Raw genomic sequence first — 15,587 nt, 5'->3', positions numbered from 1 at the left:
TCTTTTCTGTCTTTCGGGCAGATTGTCCCTTCTACCCTGTTACTTCTTGTTCAGTTTCCATCTAAACAAAAAAAGAAAAAATCAGCCTCATTGTTCCTCCCCTTCATCGCACTGCGCTGTCCCAGTCCTGCTGAGACTCCCGAAGAGTCCTGCTGGACATTATTATACTGAATACGTATTTGTGTGTATGCCTCTTCATTTTGTGCGAGTGTGTTTGTCTGCTTTTCCTCTTATCACAGCTAAATGTCTAATATGCATACCACCTGCTAGGATAAAAGGCACTCAGAGAAAATTTCCCAAGTCCAAATACAGCAAACCATGCATAATAGATTTCTGCTTCTTTTTTGCTTATGGTTGTCAGGTGTCTGGTGGCAGGTGAGAGGTTTGTGTCTCAAGGCCATGTAGTTGTGTTTTCCTAGCTGAAGAAAGGAACATTTCAGCGATGGCAGGATCTCTACTCATTACAATCATTCCGTCGCCATATCGGTCCCATCTGCAGCTCTTTTACAAAATAAAAAAGGTAGTTGTAAGGATGTAGTGCACTATTGCATTGCTTTCAACTGTGCCCATTCACTTTGAAACTCTATCAAATATCCATTATGGGCATGGCTGTTAAGCCGGGGATGTAATCCATCATTGCAAACAAGGTAGTGTTGCTTTTGTTTGGAGGAAAACCCTTTTTCCCTTTTTCCTGTTTGTGGCTCCAAGTTTTTTGATGAGAGTTGTTTGAATCAGCCACAAGAAACCACAAACACATACATATTTTCTCTGGTTTCTGGTTGCACAGGTTTCTTTTTAGGTAGCTACAAAGCAACTCTTTTTGTCCGTCTCCACATTGTTTACACAAACTGCATGACTGACTCAGCGACACTTCACAAAATCGGCGCTGATGGCTGTTCAGCACATGAATTACAGGTCCTTATTTTGGATTATAACGTCAGAGCCCGGGCAATAAAAAATGTTTTGTAGACTGTAAAATAAGGGCTGAATAGAGGAAAGGAGTCCTAGCAGGACTGTGCCTTGGCAGCGGTGTGGTTATGCTTCAGTATTGTATCGATGGATTATGTCTTTTTGTTCGGTCTATTTTTGTGTGTGTGCGCGCGTGTGTTCATTTGTGGTTTTTAAGGAATAAAGGACTGTTGTAGTGATGAATAGCATTAACTGTTTATTCAGTCACACATTTCTTCATTTAATGGTGCACTTTCACCATTTTTTTACATAAATGTCAGCATACTGCTTAAGGGAATACTATCCACCCTGGGAAAAATACAGTGTCTTCTGTGGTACTGAGGGAGTTTTGTCAGATCTGTAAGAAATGATGACATCAGGAGTTATCTCAGCTAGCTACAAAGTTAGATAAAACAAAGTATTAGAATTTGAAGACATAAGATTAACTTATCGAGCTAGTCTTGGAGCTTTTCCCGGCTTAAGTTTGGGTAGACACTGAGTGCATTGGCAGGCCATCACGGGGCTATATGTTAAGGTTGAAACAATTAAGTATCTGCTGTTATAAGGAGATCTGACATCCTGGATTCTTGTTGTCTGACACTCTGACAGCCTCGTGTCTGGTTTTCTGGCATGATGCTGGAAGGAGCCAGCCAGCAAACACTCCAGGAAGTCACTGCCCTGCCAAGAAATAGTTTGACCCACAACCTGCCCTGCCATCCCCATAAAACTGCAAACTGTTGTTATGGTTTTTGTTTGGATGAGGAAAGAAAATATGATTTTTAATTTGTAATCTTTAAAGCTGCTTATTGGTTTTAATACCTTTGAACAAAGCCAGCTCGACTGTTTTCCTGATGCATCCACTTTTAGGCTAATCAGTTGCTGGCAGTAAACATATTCTGAACAGAGTGGTATCTAGATTTTCTCATCTGACTCTCAGCGAGAAATTACATTTTCTAAAATTTCAAACTGTTCCTGTAAAACCAGGGTTTTAAACATAAGGCCTGTGGCCCGGAATCAACCCTGCAAAGACTCCAATCCTACACGCTTTGGGAAACGTGAAGGACATTTGGTACCTACTGCGTTCTCATAAGTTTTACAACTACACCAAAATTATTAAATAACAGATGAGCAATCACATGTCAGAAAAGCTTCAGGTTTTTTCCCCTCTATCTGCACATATTTCTGTCAGGTTCACAGTAAAGAAAAAGAAAAATAGGACATTTTCTATTAATTAATTAAAAAAAACTTCTGTTTTATAATGTAATTACAGGACAGTCTGGGCAGTGAGCTACCAGAACTTCTCTGCAATTTTACACATTTAATTTTTAAAATTTAAGCCCAAAGAATTGTACTGACAGATTTCTTTAATTTACTACTGCAGAATTACTTAATGCTAACATAGAAAAACTGAGATGCATTATTAATTTGCACTTCATTTTCTTATATTGAGATCTTAGGGATTAAATGTGCAGTTAAACTTCTTTGCACCCACAGAAAAGGGAGTTTCACTGGTCCGTCCCACTTAAGATCAAAGTGGGCTGAATGTATCTCACAATGTAAAATTAGTTTGATTCCTTGATGTAAAAGACACTGTTCCCAGCACTTCACTTCTTTCACCTTGTGTCAGGTTACAGCTTTAGTCCAGAATGGATTCAATTCATTTTTCAGCTGTAAATCTTTTTCTTTGAGATTCTTGTAAATTTATAAAAACAAAAAAAACAAAAATATGACATGTACATAAGTACTCACAGCCTTTGCTCCCTACTTCGGTGAAGCACCTTCAGCAGCACCTTATACCCTCTTTTCAAGTCTGATGCCGCAAGCTTGGCATACCTATTTTTGGGCAGTTTCACTCATTCTTCTTTGTAAAACCTCTCAAGCTCCGTCAGTCTGGATGGAGAGCGACACTCGAGGAGGTTCACAGAGCGGTCCCAAAGCTGGTTCTTTGTTATCTTGGCTGTGTACTCCAGAGCACTCTGGAGCAGATTATCATCAGGGATGTCTCTGTATGTTGCTTCATTCATCTTTCACTCGACCCTGACTAGACTAACAGTTCCTGCTGCCCCACAGCATAATGCTGCCACCACCGTGCTTCCTATAGGGATGTCATTGTCCATATGAGAAGCGGTGCCTGGGTTCCTCCAGACATGATGTCTTGCATTCAGGTCAAAGAGTTCAATTTTTGTTTTATTAGAGCAGAAAATTTTATTTCTCATTGTCTGGGAGTCCTTCAGGTGACTTCTGGTAAACTCCAGGTGGGCTGTCATGAGCCTTTTACTGAGTGGCTTTCCACTGGCCACTCTATCATGCAGGTCTGATTGTTAAAGTGCTGCAGAAAAGGTTGGCTTCCCGTCTCCATAGATCAACACTGACGTTCTGTCAGAGCGACCATTGGATCACTTTCTCAGTCACTCATGTTTGCCAGGCGGCTCTTCAAGAAGTCCCGGTGGTTCCCATTTACAGCTGAGGATTTATGAAGTCCACTGTGCTCATTGGGACTTTCAATGCTGCAGGAGTTTTTCTGTACCTTCCCCAGATCTGTGCCTCAATACTGTTCTATCTCAGAGGTCTGTAGACAGTTTCTTGGACTTCATGGCTTGGTTTGAGTTTAGCACAGGTGGACTGAGTGATCGGTCAAGTGGTCAAAACATCTGACAGATGATTGGTGGAAACAAGATGCACCTGAGCTCAATTTTCAATGTAACGGAAAAGACTGTGAATATTTATGCACATGTTAAATTTTAATTTGTTTTTATTTCGAATGAATTTTAAGCTGAAATTTAGCTGTTGCTAAGTTGGCTCTTTTTTCTTTGGGGCAGGTAACCATATCATAATGGCAACGAGTTGTGATGAGGTATCAGCTAGCAGCTAATTAGCACTAAGTAACACACCAAAATATCAAAATTTCCCTGAGCAAACTTCTTCGTCTGTTTGTACAATTATTAGCACATTTTTGTAGAAGGCTGTAAACATGCTTTTTTCTGCTTTGAAGTCGGACATTTTAACAAGGGAGACTATTTGCTTTTGGAGCCAGCCTCAATTTGAGGGACTGCAGATTTTGGCACGTTCGTGTCGCCTTCATTTTCCAGCTCCTTGGGGTGCAGTTTGAGCTCATCCCACATGAGACTAAAAGACAGGATTTGATTTAATATATTTTTTTCTTTGTGAAAGAGTAGGTTAAGTAGAGGTTGATGTAGCGAGCAGATGGAAGCCAGACAAAAAAAAGATGCAGTGAATACACTCTATGGCAGTATATGCAAAATGGGATCACTGTAAACATACTGCATTAAAATACCATATGAATATTAATCTTCAAATGTCTAAATGTCTGTACTGAAGGTGTGAAAGTGTTCACTTTACTTGTGCTTATGCCAAAGAAGTGCTTGCTGACAACGCCTTATGCAGTCGGTTCCTACTTCTCTTACCTTGCAGTACTTCCACCTCTCTGCGCAGCTTTTCAAATGCCATAATTTCCAGCCGCACAATTCAGCCATCGCTCTTAATTGGCAGATATATGGTAGGCTCTCATAGCCTTCTCTCGACGCAATCTTTTTGTCTCTGAAGATAGACAGAGATGGAATGATGCTATCACAAGTAATCAGAGAATAAAGAAGAACGTTGAAGAGAGAGTTTCAATTATTCTGCCTGGATGGGAGCGAAGAAAAAAATGTATTGTGCTTTCTGTTGAAGAAAAAAATAGAAAAAGAGCATTTATTCTGCACATCTGAGCAGTAAAATCACATGCACATACATATTTATATGTATTACACGTGTTCCAAATTTCCATTTTTACTGCTCGTCTTTGTGCGCAGCGTTTAAGAGCCGCGCCTCCCTAATAAGCTACAAACTTGTCTGTTCCTTGAATGATATTTCAAATTCAATTAATAATGTGCTTTCAAGTTCAGATAGTGAATCTTATGGAATTCAGCCATTGTACTGAGTTATCTTTGCAGGGGGAGGTTATAATAGAATATTGTTGGCCTTTAGCTCCCTGCTCTGTGGTCAGATGCATTTAAATGTCAGCACTGTTTCCTGCCTTTTCAGAAACAGGCTTGAAATAGGAAACACAAATGCCAGCCTGGGTCCTATTACCTGCCGCCCTGCTTTGTATCCGTGGCTCATTGTTTATGCCAGCCTTTTATGGATCACATTCAAATAATGCTGGCGATTCAAGTCTGATTTATAGCAATAGATGCTATAATTGTACTGTGATGGCCCCTAATAAATTTCATTTGATTGATTCTTGTGATAACGATGATGCATGCATAGTTCGTTATTGCAGATCGCATTACTCCGAAAGAGTTTCTCACTGGCCGGCACTGCAAGAATCATTTATTTGATATTATGTCTGAGGTTTTATTGGGTCTGCTTCTAGTCTTTTACTGAAGGTGCATAGAGTACCTTGGCCTTGGTCCTCTTAACCTTATAGCCACTTACAAATATTAAAGCCTGTGTTAATTATGCATTCCAAGGTGAAGTAGTAAATTTAATTCCCCTCTAAACCACCTCTTCTGTGGTGCTTGTTTGAAAATGCGTGCCTTTTTGCTACTGTTGGTCTTCTCTTTTGTACAATTTTAACCTCCTGTGCGTTTCAGATGGCCTGTTGGACTGCGTAGATCCCGATTGCTGCGAGCAGCTGAGCTGTGGCTCTGACCCCCTGTGCCAGGGTTCGGCCGACCCGTTGGCCCTGCTGCAGCAGGGCTCGCTTCCCCTCACCACACCCCATTCTCCCACCAGCACGCACACTCACAGCTTCTACCACCGCATCCGCTTCCTTCTTGGCAAGGCGGCCACACACACTCTCCCTGGAGACGTGCCCTTTGATACCAGGTATGCGCTTATTTACTCTTTGTGCCGTATTCTTATATGTAGTCTAGTATTTGTGTTTGCGCATCCATGCTCTCGAGTTGTTCGGCTGCACGGTGCGCTGAAAGACCTCAGGAGTAGACGATGGACAAATACATCCATTTTAATGACTTGCAACGTCCACTGGATGTCATTTGTTTAATGAGGATTTGTGTTTGCATGTGAATGGGGCATGTCGTGTGTTCAAGCGCCTGCACGTACATCTGTTACCCTGAAGATCGGCAGTCACACGACAGCACATTGTTCCTTCTTCCAGGATCCGTGTCAGAATCCAGCTACAGAGTGTTTGTTTGGTACATATTAATGCTTTATGTGTCATTCAGTTACACCAGTCGTAAAGGTGTCACCATAAATTTTTCAGCACCCTCTGACTGCTGTCTAAGAGCGCAAATCCATCTCAGCGACATTATGATGACCTAGAAAATTTGGTTTGGAAAACAAAAGGGGATACCACTCTGAAAAATGGCAAAGTGCTTCTTTTTTTCCCCGACCCGTTGGTTCACTTGTAGAATAAACAAATAAATTAATTATGTGGCATTTTTTTCTGAGGGGAAATCGATTGCAGCTTTCAGGACAGGAGTAACAAACGGGACTACGCAGTCACCCGGAGAACACCTCACCATCCTTCATTTATCCTTTTTTCCGGAGTAACAGATTGACTCCATCGTGAATGTGTGCGTACGTGTGTGCGTGTGCAACGCATGTGTCGGCCTAAATCTGTCTTTATTGCACCGGGGCAGCTGTTAGTCCAGGTTCAAGCAGTGTAATCTATTCTTTACTTGCAAAATCAAGATGAATATTTTCAAATGGGAGAGATGCTTCTCATCATTTAGGGCCTTTTTAAAGAACAACCTGGCCTGCTTTGTTTTTTTCTTGGTTTTTTTGCTGCAGGTAGCGCTGTCACTGTAATATAAAAATGATGTGGAAGTTTTGGTCTCTTTATGACAAGGTGTTGAAAGGTTTTACTGTGGGTGAAGCTATATTTGTGATCCTTGTATCCTGGCAGTCTCTGGCAGACTTTTTTCTGTGCTGAAGAATGGAATTGTACTGAGAAGAATAAACTCAGCTGCTTTTTTATTCGCACAAGGTCATCTGGCAAGTGCATCACAATGTGCCTCTCTCTTCAAACAGTGATTATGTTCTCCATCACTGTAAACCTGTCATCTCTCCCTCTCTTTGTTTATCTCCATCTCTTTTTTCCCTCTCCCTCTCTCTCTCTCGTCTTTGTTTTGGCAGTCGGGTAGCTGTGATCCGAGGTAGCGTTGTGCTGCAGGATGGCTCTCCTCTCGTTGGAGTCAACATCTCTTTTCCGCAGCACCCCGAGTATGGTTACACCACAAGTAGGCAGGATGGAAGGTACAAATTTAGGCACAAGAGACACACAAAAAACTACATTTCTAATTCCTTTTCTCCTCCAAACTTAGTTGCTCCTCATTTCTCTCCAGCTTTGACCTGGTGACCTTGGGCGCCATGTCTATGACCTTGATGTTCCAGCGTCCACCCTTCCTCCCTCAAACACGAACCATCTGGTCCCCAAATAACAACTTCCTGGTTCTAGATCAGGTGACAATGTCCAGGGAGGAACCTCAAGCTCCTAAATGTGACATCAGGAGCGTTCTGAGTCCCTATCCTCTCGTCCTGCCCTACCCACTTTCCAGATACACCGCATCGTGTGCAGAGAAGGGGCCAGCCATACCTGAGCTACAGGTAAAATCCCTGTTGACAGACGTAATCACTGTTCTCAAACACAAGCCCACGACTATGGTAGCTATGTGATGGTGCTGATTTCCTGATATCTTTTCTCACCTAATTAACTGAACATAATTGCCTGGATTTAGTCATAAAGAAATAAAAATAGCAAGAGTAACGAAGCATTTAATGTGTGCGTGTGAGTGTCAGCGAGAATGAAGCTTACATAAACTTTGTAACAGCTCAGCAACAAACCAACCTGGCCTCACACGATTGAGACAAACAGGATTGTGCAAATTTAGCTCGATTCATATTTGCATCATGCAAACACCAAATGAACAAAATGCAAATGTGTGCTACATCCATACACTTCCCCACCACAAAAGCAAATTAAGTACCTGAAAATCAGATGTGAAGGTCATTCAGGTGGTTACATATTTACTTCACAATGTAGCGCCAAAGATTGGTTTTTTTTGTTGTTCACAGAGAGCAGGACCTCACCCTGTGACTTTTTTTTCTCTCTCACTACATTTGTTTTTTGTGGTTGTTTGGTAGATTAAAAGCACAAAGCACATTATTCCTTTTCGCTCTCGCTTGAAAATATCATCATTCAAGGCCACAGATACACTATCTGCACTTTGTATCAACAGAACATCAAAACGAATGAAGGGACATTTTTTATCTTAGCTTAGCTCACACAAGCATCGGGTAAATAAATGGAAAGAACAGCACTGACAGTTCGTACATGTAACATGTTCATTGACTATAGTGAACACAGGCAGCTGGTTAAATGAAAAACTTTATGAATAGAGTAATACAGTATATACTGGATATACAGTGCTGTGCAAAAGTCTTGGGTCACCCCTCATTTATCTATATCTTACTAGGAAAACCGGAAATGCATCCAGCAACTTACTGAAACATGTGCAAGCATACTTGTCGGTGTATGTTTGTATTATCTTTGACGTTTGCTTCCAAGAAGCCAGGCTATCAAGAAGTCATTCGTACAGAAAGGGTAAAGAATGCTGAAATACACAAGAACTGGACTAAAGATTGGCCTACAGGCTCTACCATGGTGGCTGTGGGGCTGCATTTTAGCCAGTGGTGTTGGAGATATTTAAAAATTGATGGGATTATCAACAGAAAACAACCTTCAGATTTTTATTCGCCGTGGAATACCCTATAGAAGATGTCTGAGCTTCATTTTTCAGCACGAGAACAATCCCGAACACACTAGCAGTGCAGTAAAAGCATATCTAGGTAGAAAACACCTACATAATGGAACACTATCCATCATGGATTGGCCTCCCCAGAGCCCAGATAACAATATTATTGACACAGTGTGGGATCACCTTGACAGAGAACAGCTCAAAAGTCAGCCAGCATCCAAAGATGAATGTTTTTTGTTTGTTTATTAAGTCACTGACCTATAAAACACCGAGGCACAGACAGCACAACCAATTTTAAATGGTAGCTTTTAGTCCTTTGTTACTGTCATGTGAAAACTGATGGAATTATGAACGCGGAAAAGTGCCATCAGATTTTTATCCACCATCTGGCAAGCATCAGCTGGTACGGATCAACATGACAGTGATGCCAAACACACTTCCAGTGCAGTAAAACCATATTCGGATGGAAAAACACAACATCAGTCATGGATTGGCCTCCCCTGGGCCCAGATCTCAGTATTATTGACACAGTGTAGGATCGTCTTGACAGAGAACAGAACAAAAGGCAGCAACATCCAGAGAAGAGCTTTAAATGTCCTTCAAGAAGCCTGGAGAAGAAATGACAAGAAAGCATTGGTTTTTGCCTTATATACTATATTCAGTTCAGTTCAGTTCATTTTTATTTCAAACATTTCAAACATGTGCCTTCACAATCATTACAAAATATCATTCCATTATTTGTTTGAAAAGGAGTAGGCTGAAGTATTTACTTATTTGTCCCTACCCCCTCAAGTAATATATTTAATGCATATAATTGCATGTTTCAATAAATCACTGCAATTACTTCCCATTTTCCATCCATGACTCAAGACTTTAATACTTTTTCTATTTTCTACAGATATCATTGTGGTGCAGACTTCATTTCATGTATTAAAAAAGATAAGAAAACATTGACACGTACTCTGTGTACTTACTGCACCCTACTGTGCAGCTATTTTCTTCTGTACCTGCCAATAACACTTATTACTCTAGCTCATTATACAAATACAAAGTCATGATAAAACACCTTTCTTTCCTATATTACTCTGTCACTCTCTTTCATTTCTCATTTATGCTCTCACCATCACCTGTATTTCTCACTCTGCTCCTCTGCTTATTCTCCCCAGGCAGTGCAGGAAGACGTTTCAATCCCAGGAGCCTTTGTGAAGCTGAGCTACTTGAGCACTCGTGCTGCTGGCTACCTCTCTCTCCTGCGAATCCTCCTCACTCCTCCCTCCCCATCATCCCCTGTCTCCCCGCTGGGCGGTCTGTCCAAGGTTCATGTCCGCGCCTCTGTCCAAGGGAGGTTATACCAGCGGTGGTATCCTGCCGGGCCTGGTCTGGTCCACAGGCTGGTCTGGAACAAGACAGATGTTTATGGTCAGGAGGTCTGGGGTCTCACTTATGCAACTGGTAGGTAAAATATGAAATTATTCATTAATGTCTTTTTTCACATTTGGCAACAAACATTTAACTTTCATGCCAAATACCACAAAAGAAAGAAGGTAAGATAACTTGTGGATCAAGAAAAGGACTACAAACTATTGATTTGTTCTTAGCCATGGGAGAGTCTGTTAAAAGCACAGATAAAAATCCAACTCATCCCAGATAAATTAAAACCAGCAGCAGTCCTGAGTGCCATGCGAAAGGCGTCTACCTGGGGAAACATAATAACAAAATGAATGATAATATTATGATAGGCCTCCTGCATAGTAAACATAATGATGCCATCAGTCCATAATAATTTTCGCATTCAAAAATAATCATAATAATCTGTGTGTGTGTGTGTGTGTGTGTGTGTGTGTGTGTGTGTGTGTGTGTGTGTGTGTGTGTGTGTGTGTGTGTGTGTGTGAAAGAGCAAGAGCAGGAGATTAAAAAAGGCCTATTTTTCAGCCCATTAAAGTTTTAAGTGTTGAGTTTGATCTCCTATGATTGGGTTTGGTGAACATATTGAAATGAATGTTTCAGCACTTTACTTATTTGCGCTCTTTCATAGCTTCATGATACGATCACACCATCTCATGTTCATAAGGCAGGGCCAGACTATTTTTGTTTAGTGTATTTTTGTTTCCACTAAACATTAAATGAACTAATAAATAGCGGGGTTAATGCAGAAGCCTTGAGAGCTTGAATAAAAGGACCTCTGGATTGGAGAAACCAGCCTCCATAAATGCATGGCACAATGGCACAACACTGAGCTGTAAATGTGCACCTAAAAGACAAATGACGCTCTGTCAAGGATGATGATGCTCACATTTTGGACAGGGAAGACAGATGGTTTGAGAGAGGACTGAAGGAGGTCATCTATGTGAACAACAGTCATTGAACAGAGGGGATGCTCTACAACACCAAAAGACCCTGCAATAACGGGAAAAAAACCCCAAACAATCAGATGACCCCCTATGAGGGAGCACTTGGCGTCAGTGAGAAGGAAAATCTGAGTTTTAACAACTTTAAATCTCAGCAGAACCAAGATCAGGGACGGGCAGGCATCTGCCGCAAGGGGTTGGGGATGAGGGGAGGGAAACAGGACAATAGACAAACTGTGGAAGACAGCAGAGATTAATAATAACCAGTGATTGGATGCAGTGTGTGTATTAACTCATAAAGAATGAAAAAAGATGAGTGAAGAAGAAACACACATGATCAGTAGTAGGTCAACGACTCCCAGGACCCCCTCCAAAGGGAACAACCCCCACTAGGGGGTAAATGGATGGGACTCTCCACCTTTGATTTTAGAAGTGAAGATGCCTGTTGAATCAGAGTCTTCACAAACTTGAAGAAGTCCAGTGGGCTTCTTCTTTTTTTCAAGCTCTGAAGACGATCACGACCTTGATGAATGCGAGCCTACACAGATGGTTAATCCAGTTTGTGGTTTGGGAGTTGCTTTTTATTACTTTTTATTAATAAAAGTATTGGCAGTTTAACTTTTCCCATCCACTTTATATTTCTAGCCACACTTTAACACTGCGCTTTATTCTGTCTACCTTGGAGCTTTATCTGAAACACACAGTCACACACCGATGGGTGCTTTTGGGATATTTTTGGTTTTAGCATTTTGTCGAAGGACACTTTAGCATGCAGACCTTCCACTTACCTTCCAAGCCCTAGCCGCAAAGTAATTACAAATAAAACTGTTTTTCACCAAGAAAAGAAAATGTAGCGCAACACAACTTCTCCAAAAAAAACCCCACAGTTTGTTGCTTGGTTTTACAGCTTTGTTTAAGCTAAACCACATTAATTAGTGAGCTTTGGAGGCATATTTTTAGGCGAGCTTTGTGAACATTGGACGGAGCCAGGGTAGCTCTTTCCCCTTGTGTTCCCCTCGCTCCAGTTAATTCACAGATATGAGAGGGCTATCAATCTTTTTTCGTCCAACTCTGGACAAGGAAACAAACAAGCCTGCCCACAGAGATATTTAACTATTTCTACAAGCAAAGCTCCCGTTAGCTTAGTATAAATCAAATCTGAGGGACTCAGAGAAATGTTTTTTTTCCTCTTTCAGACAGGATGCAGGCCAGATGAATAAAACCCTTTGAAAGACAGAAAAACAGATTTTCTTTTATCATCGTCCCTGTTAACTCTTAGGTCTGCGAGGGAGCGTTTCAGCACTGCGGTTTGCACAAAAGCCTGATTGGAAGTCATTGTGTAACTGATTGACCATTCAGTGGGTAATCACCCAACTGTTAATAGACAATGTCCTGCTACGAAATTACAGATGGGAGATTTCAGTGTTTGATTTAAACTTTTTAACAGTAGTTCAACAACTGCCGATTCACTGCAGCACACCAAAGGGTTTCCTATAAGTGAAATATCATTATGAAATTAAGAACATAATATCGTGAATGCAGTGAGAAGGGAAACATTTTCTTCTTTTTCCCTGTCCTGCCTGACAGCGTAGCAATCGGAATTGTTGACTGAAAGGCAAAAAAATGCCAAAATTTATTAGAATTACTCATTTATTTTGGGTTATTACAACCAAAGAAAGTGGAGTTGGGGAGAAAGTTAAGAGAAGAAGAGGAAGCGAGAGAGAGAAACGCTGAGAATCTGCTTCAACACCTGTTGCGGTAAAGAAAACAGCAGAGAAACCACAGCAACTAACAACATATGCATAAATAATAGTGTTACTGAACAGCACTTAGCTTGACTCTGTCCAAGGTCCCTGAAACCTGAAATGGCGCTGACAGCAAAGAAGAGTAGAGATGTAAGGAGAGGGAGGAGCAGAAAGACGGAAGGCTACAAATACTCTGCAGAGATATTGTCAGCTATGACAGGGAGATAGCCCCTTTGGACGCGTTTGACGGCGCTGGTTCTGTGGGATAAAAAAAAAAAAAAGTAAAAAGCACATAAATACAAATCTGTGTGCTGAAGGTTTTCATTACCGCGGCCTTCTGTCTCCTTTTCCCCAGTGTCTTCTCTCACCTGTGTGAAAAACAGATTTACAGGATGTGAAACTGTTACTGTTATTGCTCTCTAGGTTCATTATGGCAAAAAACAGCCCTTTGTAAGATGCCATCGAGGCTTAAACCATTGAACTTTCTGCTATCTATGTCCGTGGCTTCCTCTTTGTGGAAGAGTGTGCGTAAACAGTGCAGCAGCAAGATAGAGCTTTCCATAAGCACTGAGATCAGGCTTACCAGACTCTTTGTCCACCAGAGTGTAGGGCCTCATACCAAGATTGCATCTTTCTGTCCCCAGGCCTTCTTTTCCCCTCGTGATCCCTCCCCCTCCTCTTATCTGTTCGAGCAGCATTTCATCTGCTCCGGCTCTCTCGTGATCTTTCACCTCTTCACGGCTCACATGATCCCTGTTTTTATTTACCCTGCTTTGCTAAACCACTTCACCCTTCTTGCCCCCTTTCCCTCGCCTCCCTCTTCCTCTACCCAGGCGGGTGATTTCCTGTGTTTCCTGTCCTGTCCTGATCTCCCTTTCGCTTTTCTTCCCTCCTTGTTATTTCCTCCATTCCCTGTGATCTCCCCGGTTACCTCGCTCCTGTTTTCCTCTGCCCTTCATTGTTTTTGTCTTCTCTACCCATGTTCTCCCCTGATCCTCCCCTCTCTATAGTTCCTCGTGCTATGTTGGTGCAAAGACACAGACGAGCGTGGTCTCTCGCGCACACACACGCATCCTGCGGTACGTCTGTGCATGCACACACACCCATGTGCCACAGAGAGCAAGAGAAAGGGAGATCATTCTCTGTTTGCTGGGGTGAACACATTGCCTGAGGCTTCGGCAGTGGGGAATGAAAGCTTTCACCTGTGAGATATTGAGTGTGCATTTATGGACTATAGTGTGCATCTGTATTGTTTGCGAGCGAGTGTGTGTTCTCGCGCTGAGGCTTGTATCGTTTCTTGTAATATAGCTAGAGTAATATTCGGTTGTGAAGCAGTTCTCCAAACACTGACACTTTCCCTTTGAGATTGTTTCGCCTGTTTTGTCCTGGAAAAAGCTTTGTTCTTCATATTAAGTCAGTTTTATTGTAGGTTTGTTTTTTTTAAAAAGAAAACAGAAAAATGTTCCTATTTACAGAAATGTATTCATGGCAACTTTTAATACATTTTACAAAGGCTGGAATGCTTTCCAGGTTGTCAAACAGGCTTTTGAAGAGGAAATGCAATGTACCTTCAAGGGTCAAAACACGCACAATGCAAATATGTGTGCTTTGGGGTTTTTAAGAAAGGTTTTTTTGTGAAGAATATATGTAGCTTTGCATTTTCCGATCCCTCTCACTTCTCTTTCTGTCCTTTAAGCCTGACCTTAAACCTAAGATTAAAAGCCTAACTGAGCTTAAGGCAGATAAAATTGAAACAAATGGACTTTTTGGATGAAACCAAAGCGAGAGTTCCTAGGCTCTAAGAACTTTTGTCCAGCACTATAAGGTTTCTTTTTCTCTTCCATGATCTCCAGTGCCCCAAATTACAGATTATTTTCTCTCCCCAATCACCATATCGATCGTTCCCTCCGACTCTGAGATTTAAGTCAGCCCCGTGTGTCTGCTGAGAGTTTCTCTCCGCGTTACTGGGAATCTCCTGAGTTTCTGCATAATGCGAGCGCCCCTACTTACGTATTCCGGAATCTCATCTGATCTTTATGCTGACTTTGCCGCATGGTTTCCCTTGAGCGCCCGTCAGTTCACAGGCATGTTGGTCTACAGTGAAGTTAAAAGAGATCAGTGCCAACAGTGATTGACAGCGACAACTGTTCTTCTCCAGCTTTTGTGTTGATGTGTCAACCTAACCTTACTCTACAGTATATCATTATATTCATTTAAGAACACTGTATCATCTTAAAATGTGCTCTGTACTGAACCCGTGCAGCTTTAAAGCATCTTGTGGTTAAGTAAGGAAGATGGAACGGCCTTTTCTTTCGTGTTTGCTTGGCTACAGCAGCGAGGTACCTAATACAGTATTGCCCATCAGAGCAGTTTAACACTGAATATGATATTCTTGTATGATTTACCATAATCATACTGATAATAGGGGATTATCAACTAATGCTAGCACTGGCTATCAGGCACGTCCATAATTCAATGTGATTTTAATTTGACTGCTTATTTTGGCTAATATAATAAAGGTGTGCTAATACATCTGTGCTGCATCCATGCAACGTCATGAAATGTGTAAGACAACCAAACACTAAACAAAATTAAAAGGAATCCAACTGCCATTTAGATAGTTACCTAAAGTGTAATAGAGTGGCATTTATGTAATGCTGTTTCAGTCTTACTCACCTCTCAAGCTAAATTTAACCATGCATTCATACAGCACTATACACTTCTCATATCCATGACCAATTTAGAATCACCAGTTAGCCAAACATGCTAATGTTTGGACTGTGGGAGGAAGCCAGAGCGCTCAGATGAAACACATGCAGGCA

The 15,587-nt window shown here is 41.5% G+C and overlaps 1 protein-coding gene and 1 long non-coding RNA gene across 4 annotated transcripts in view; one reads left to right on the top strand and one right to left on the bottom strand.

Moving 5' to 3' along the window:
• Positions 1-15,587, top strand: part of tenm1 (teneurin transmembrane protein 1) — a 200,713-nt gene that overhangs the window by 123,201 nt on the left and 61,925 nt on the right. For all 3 annotated transcript variants that reach the window (XM_082558044.1, XM_082558043.1, XM_082558045.1), the window contains 4 exons: positions 5,544-5,778; positions 7,051-7,170; positions 7,260-7,521; positions 9,839-10,124. In XM_082558044.1, coding sequence (XP_082414170.1) covers positions 5,544-5,778; positions 7,051-7,170; positions 7,260-7,521; positions 9,839-10,124 — 903 coding nt within the window. The remainder of the gene's footprint in view (positions 1-5,543; positions 5,779-7,050; positions 7,171-7,259; positions 7,522-9,838; positions 10,125-15,587) is intronic.
• LOC309720876 lies at positions 9,979-13,843 on the bottom strand. The gene is made up of 3 exons (XR_014280586.1): positions 13,349-13,843; positions 13,094-13,133; positions 9,979-10,063 (listed from the first exon to the last, which is right to left on the bottom strand). It is a non-coding gene; the product is annotated as an uncharacterized lncRNA (long non-coding RNA).

The sequence above is a fragment of the Aulonocara stuartgranti genome, assembly GCF_965226115.1.
Source record: "Aulonocara stuartgranti genome assembly, chromosome: 2".
NCBI lineage: Eukaryota > Metazoa > Chordata > Actinopteri > Cichliformes > Cichlidae > Aulonocara > Aulonocara stuartgranti.
The sequence above is the reverse complement of the archived record's forward strand: the minus strand, read 5'-3'. Positions and strand labels throughout refer to the sequence as shown.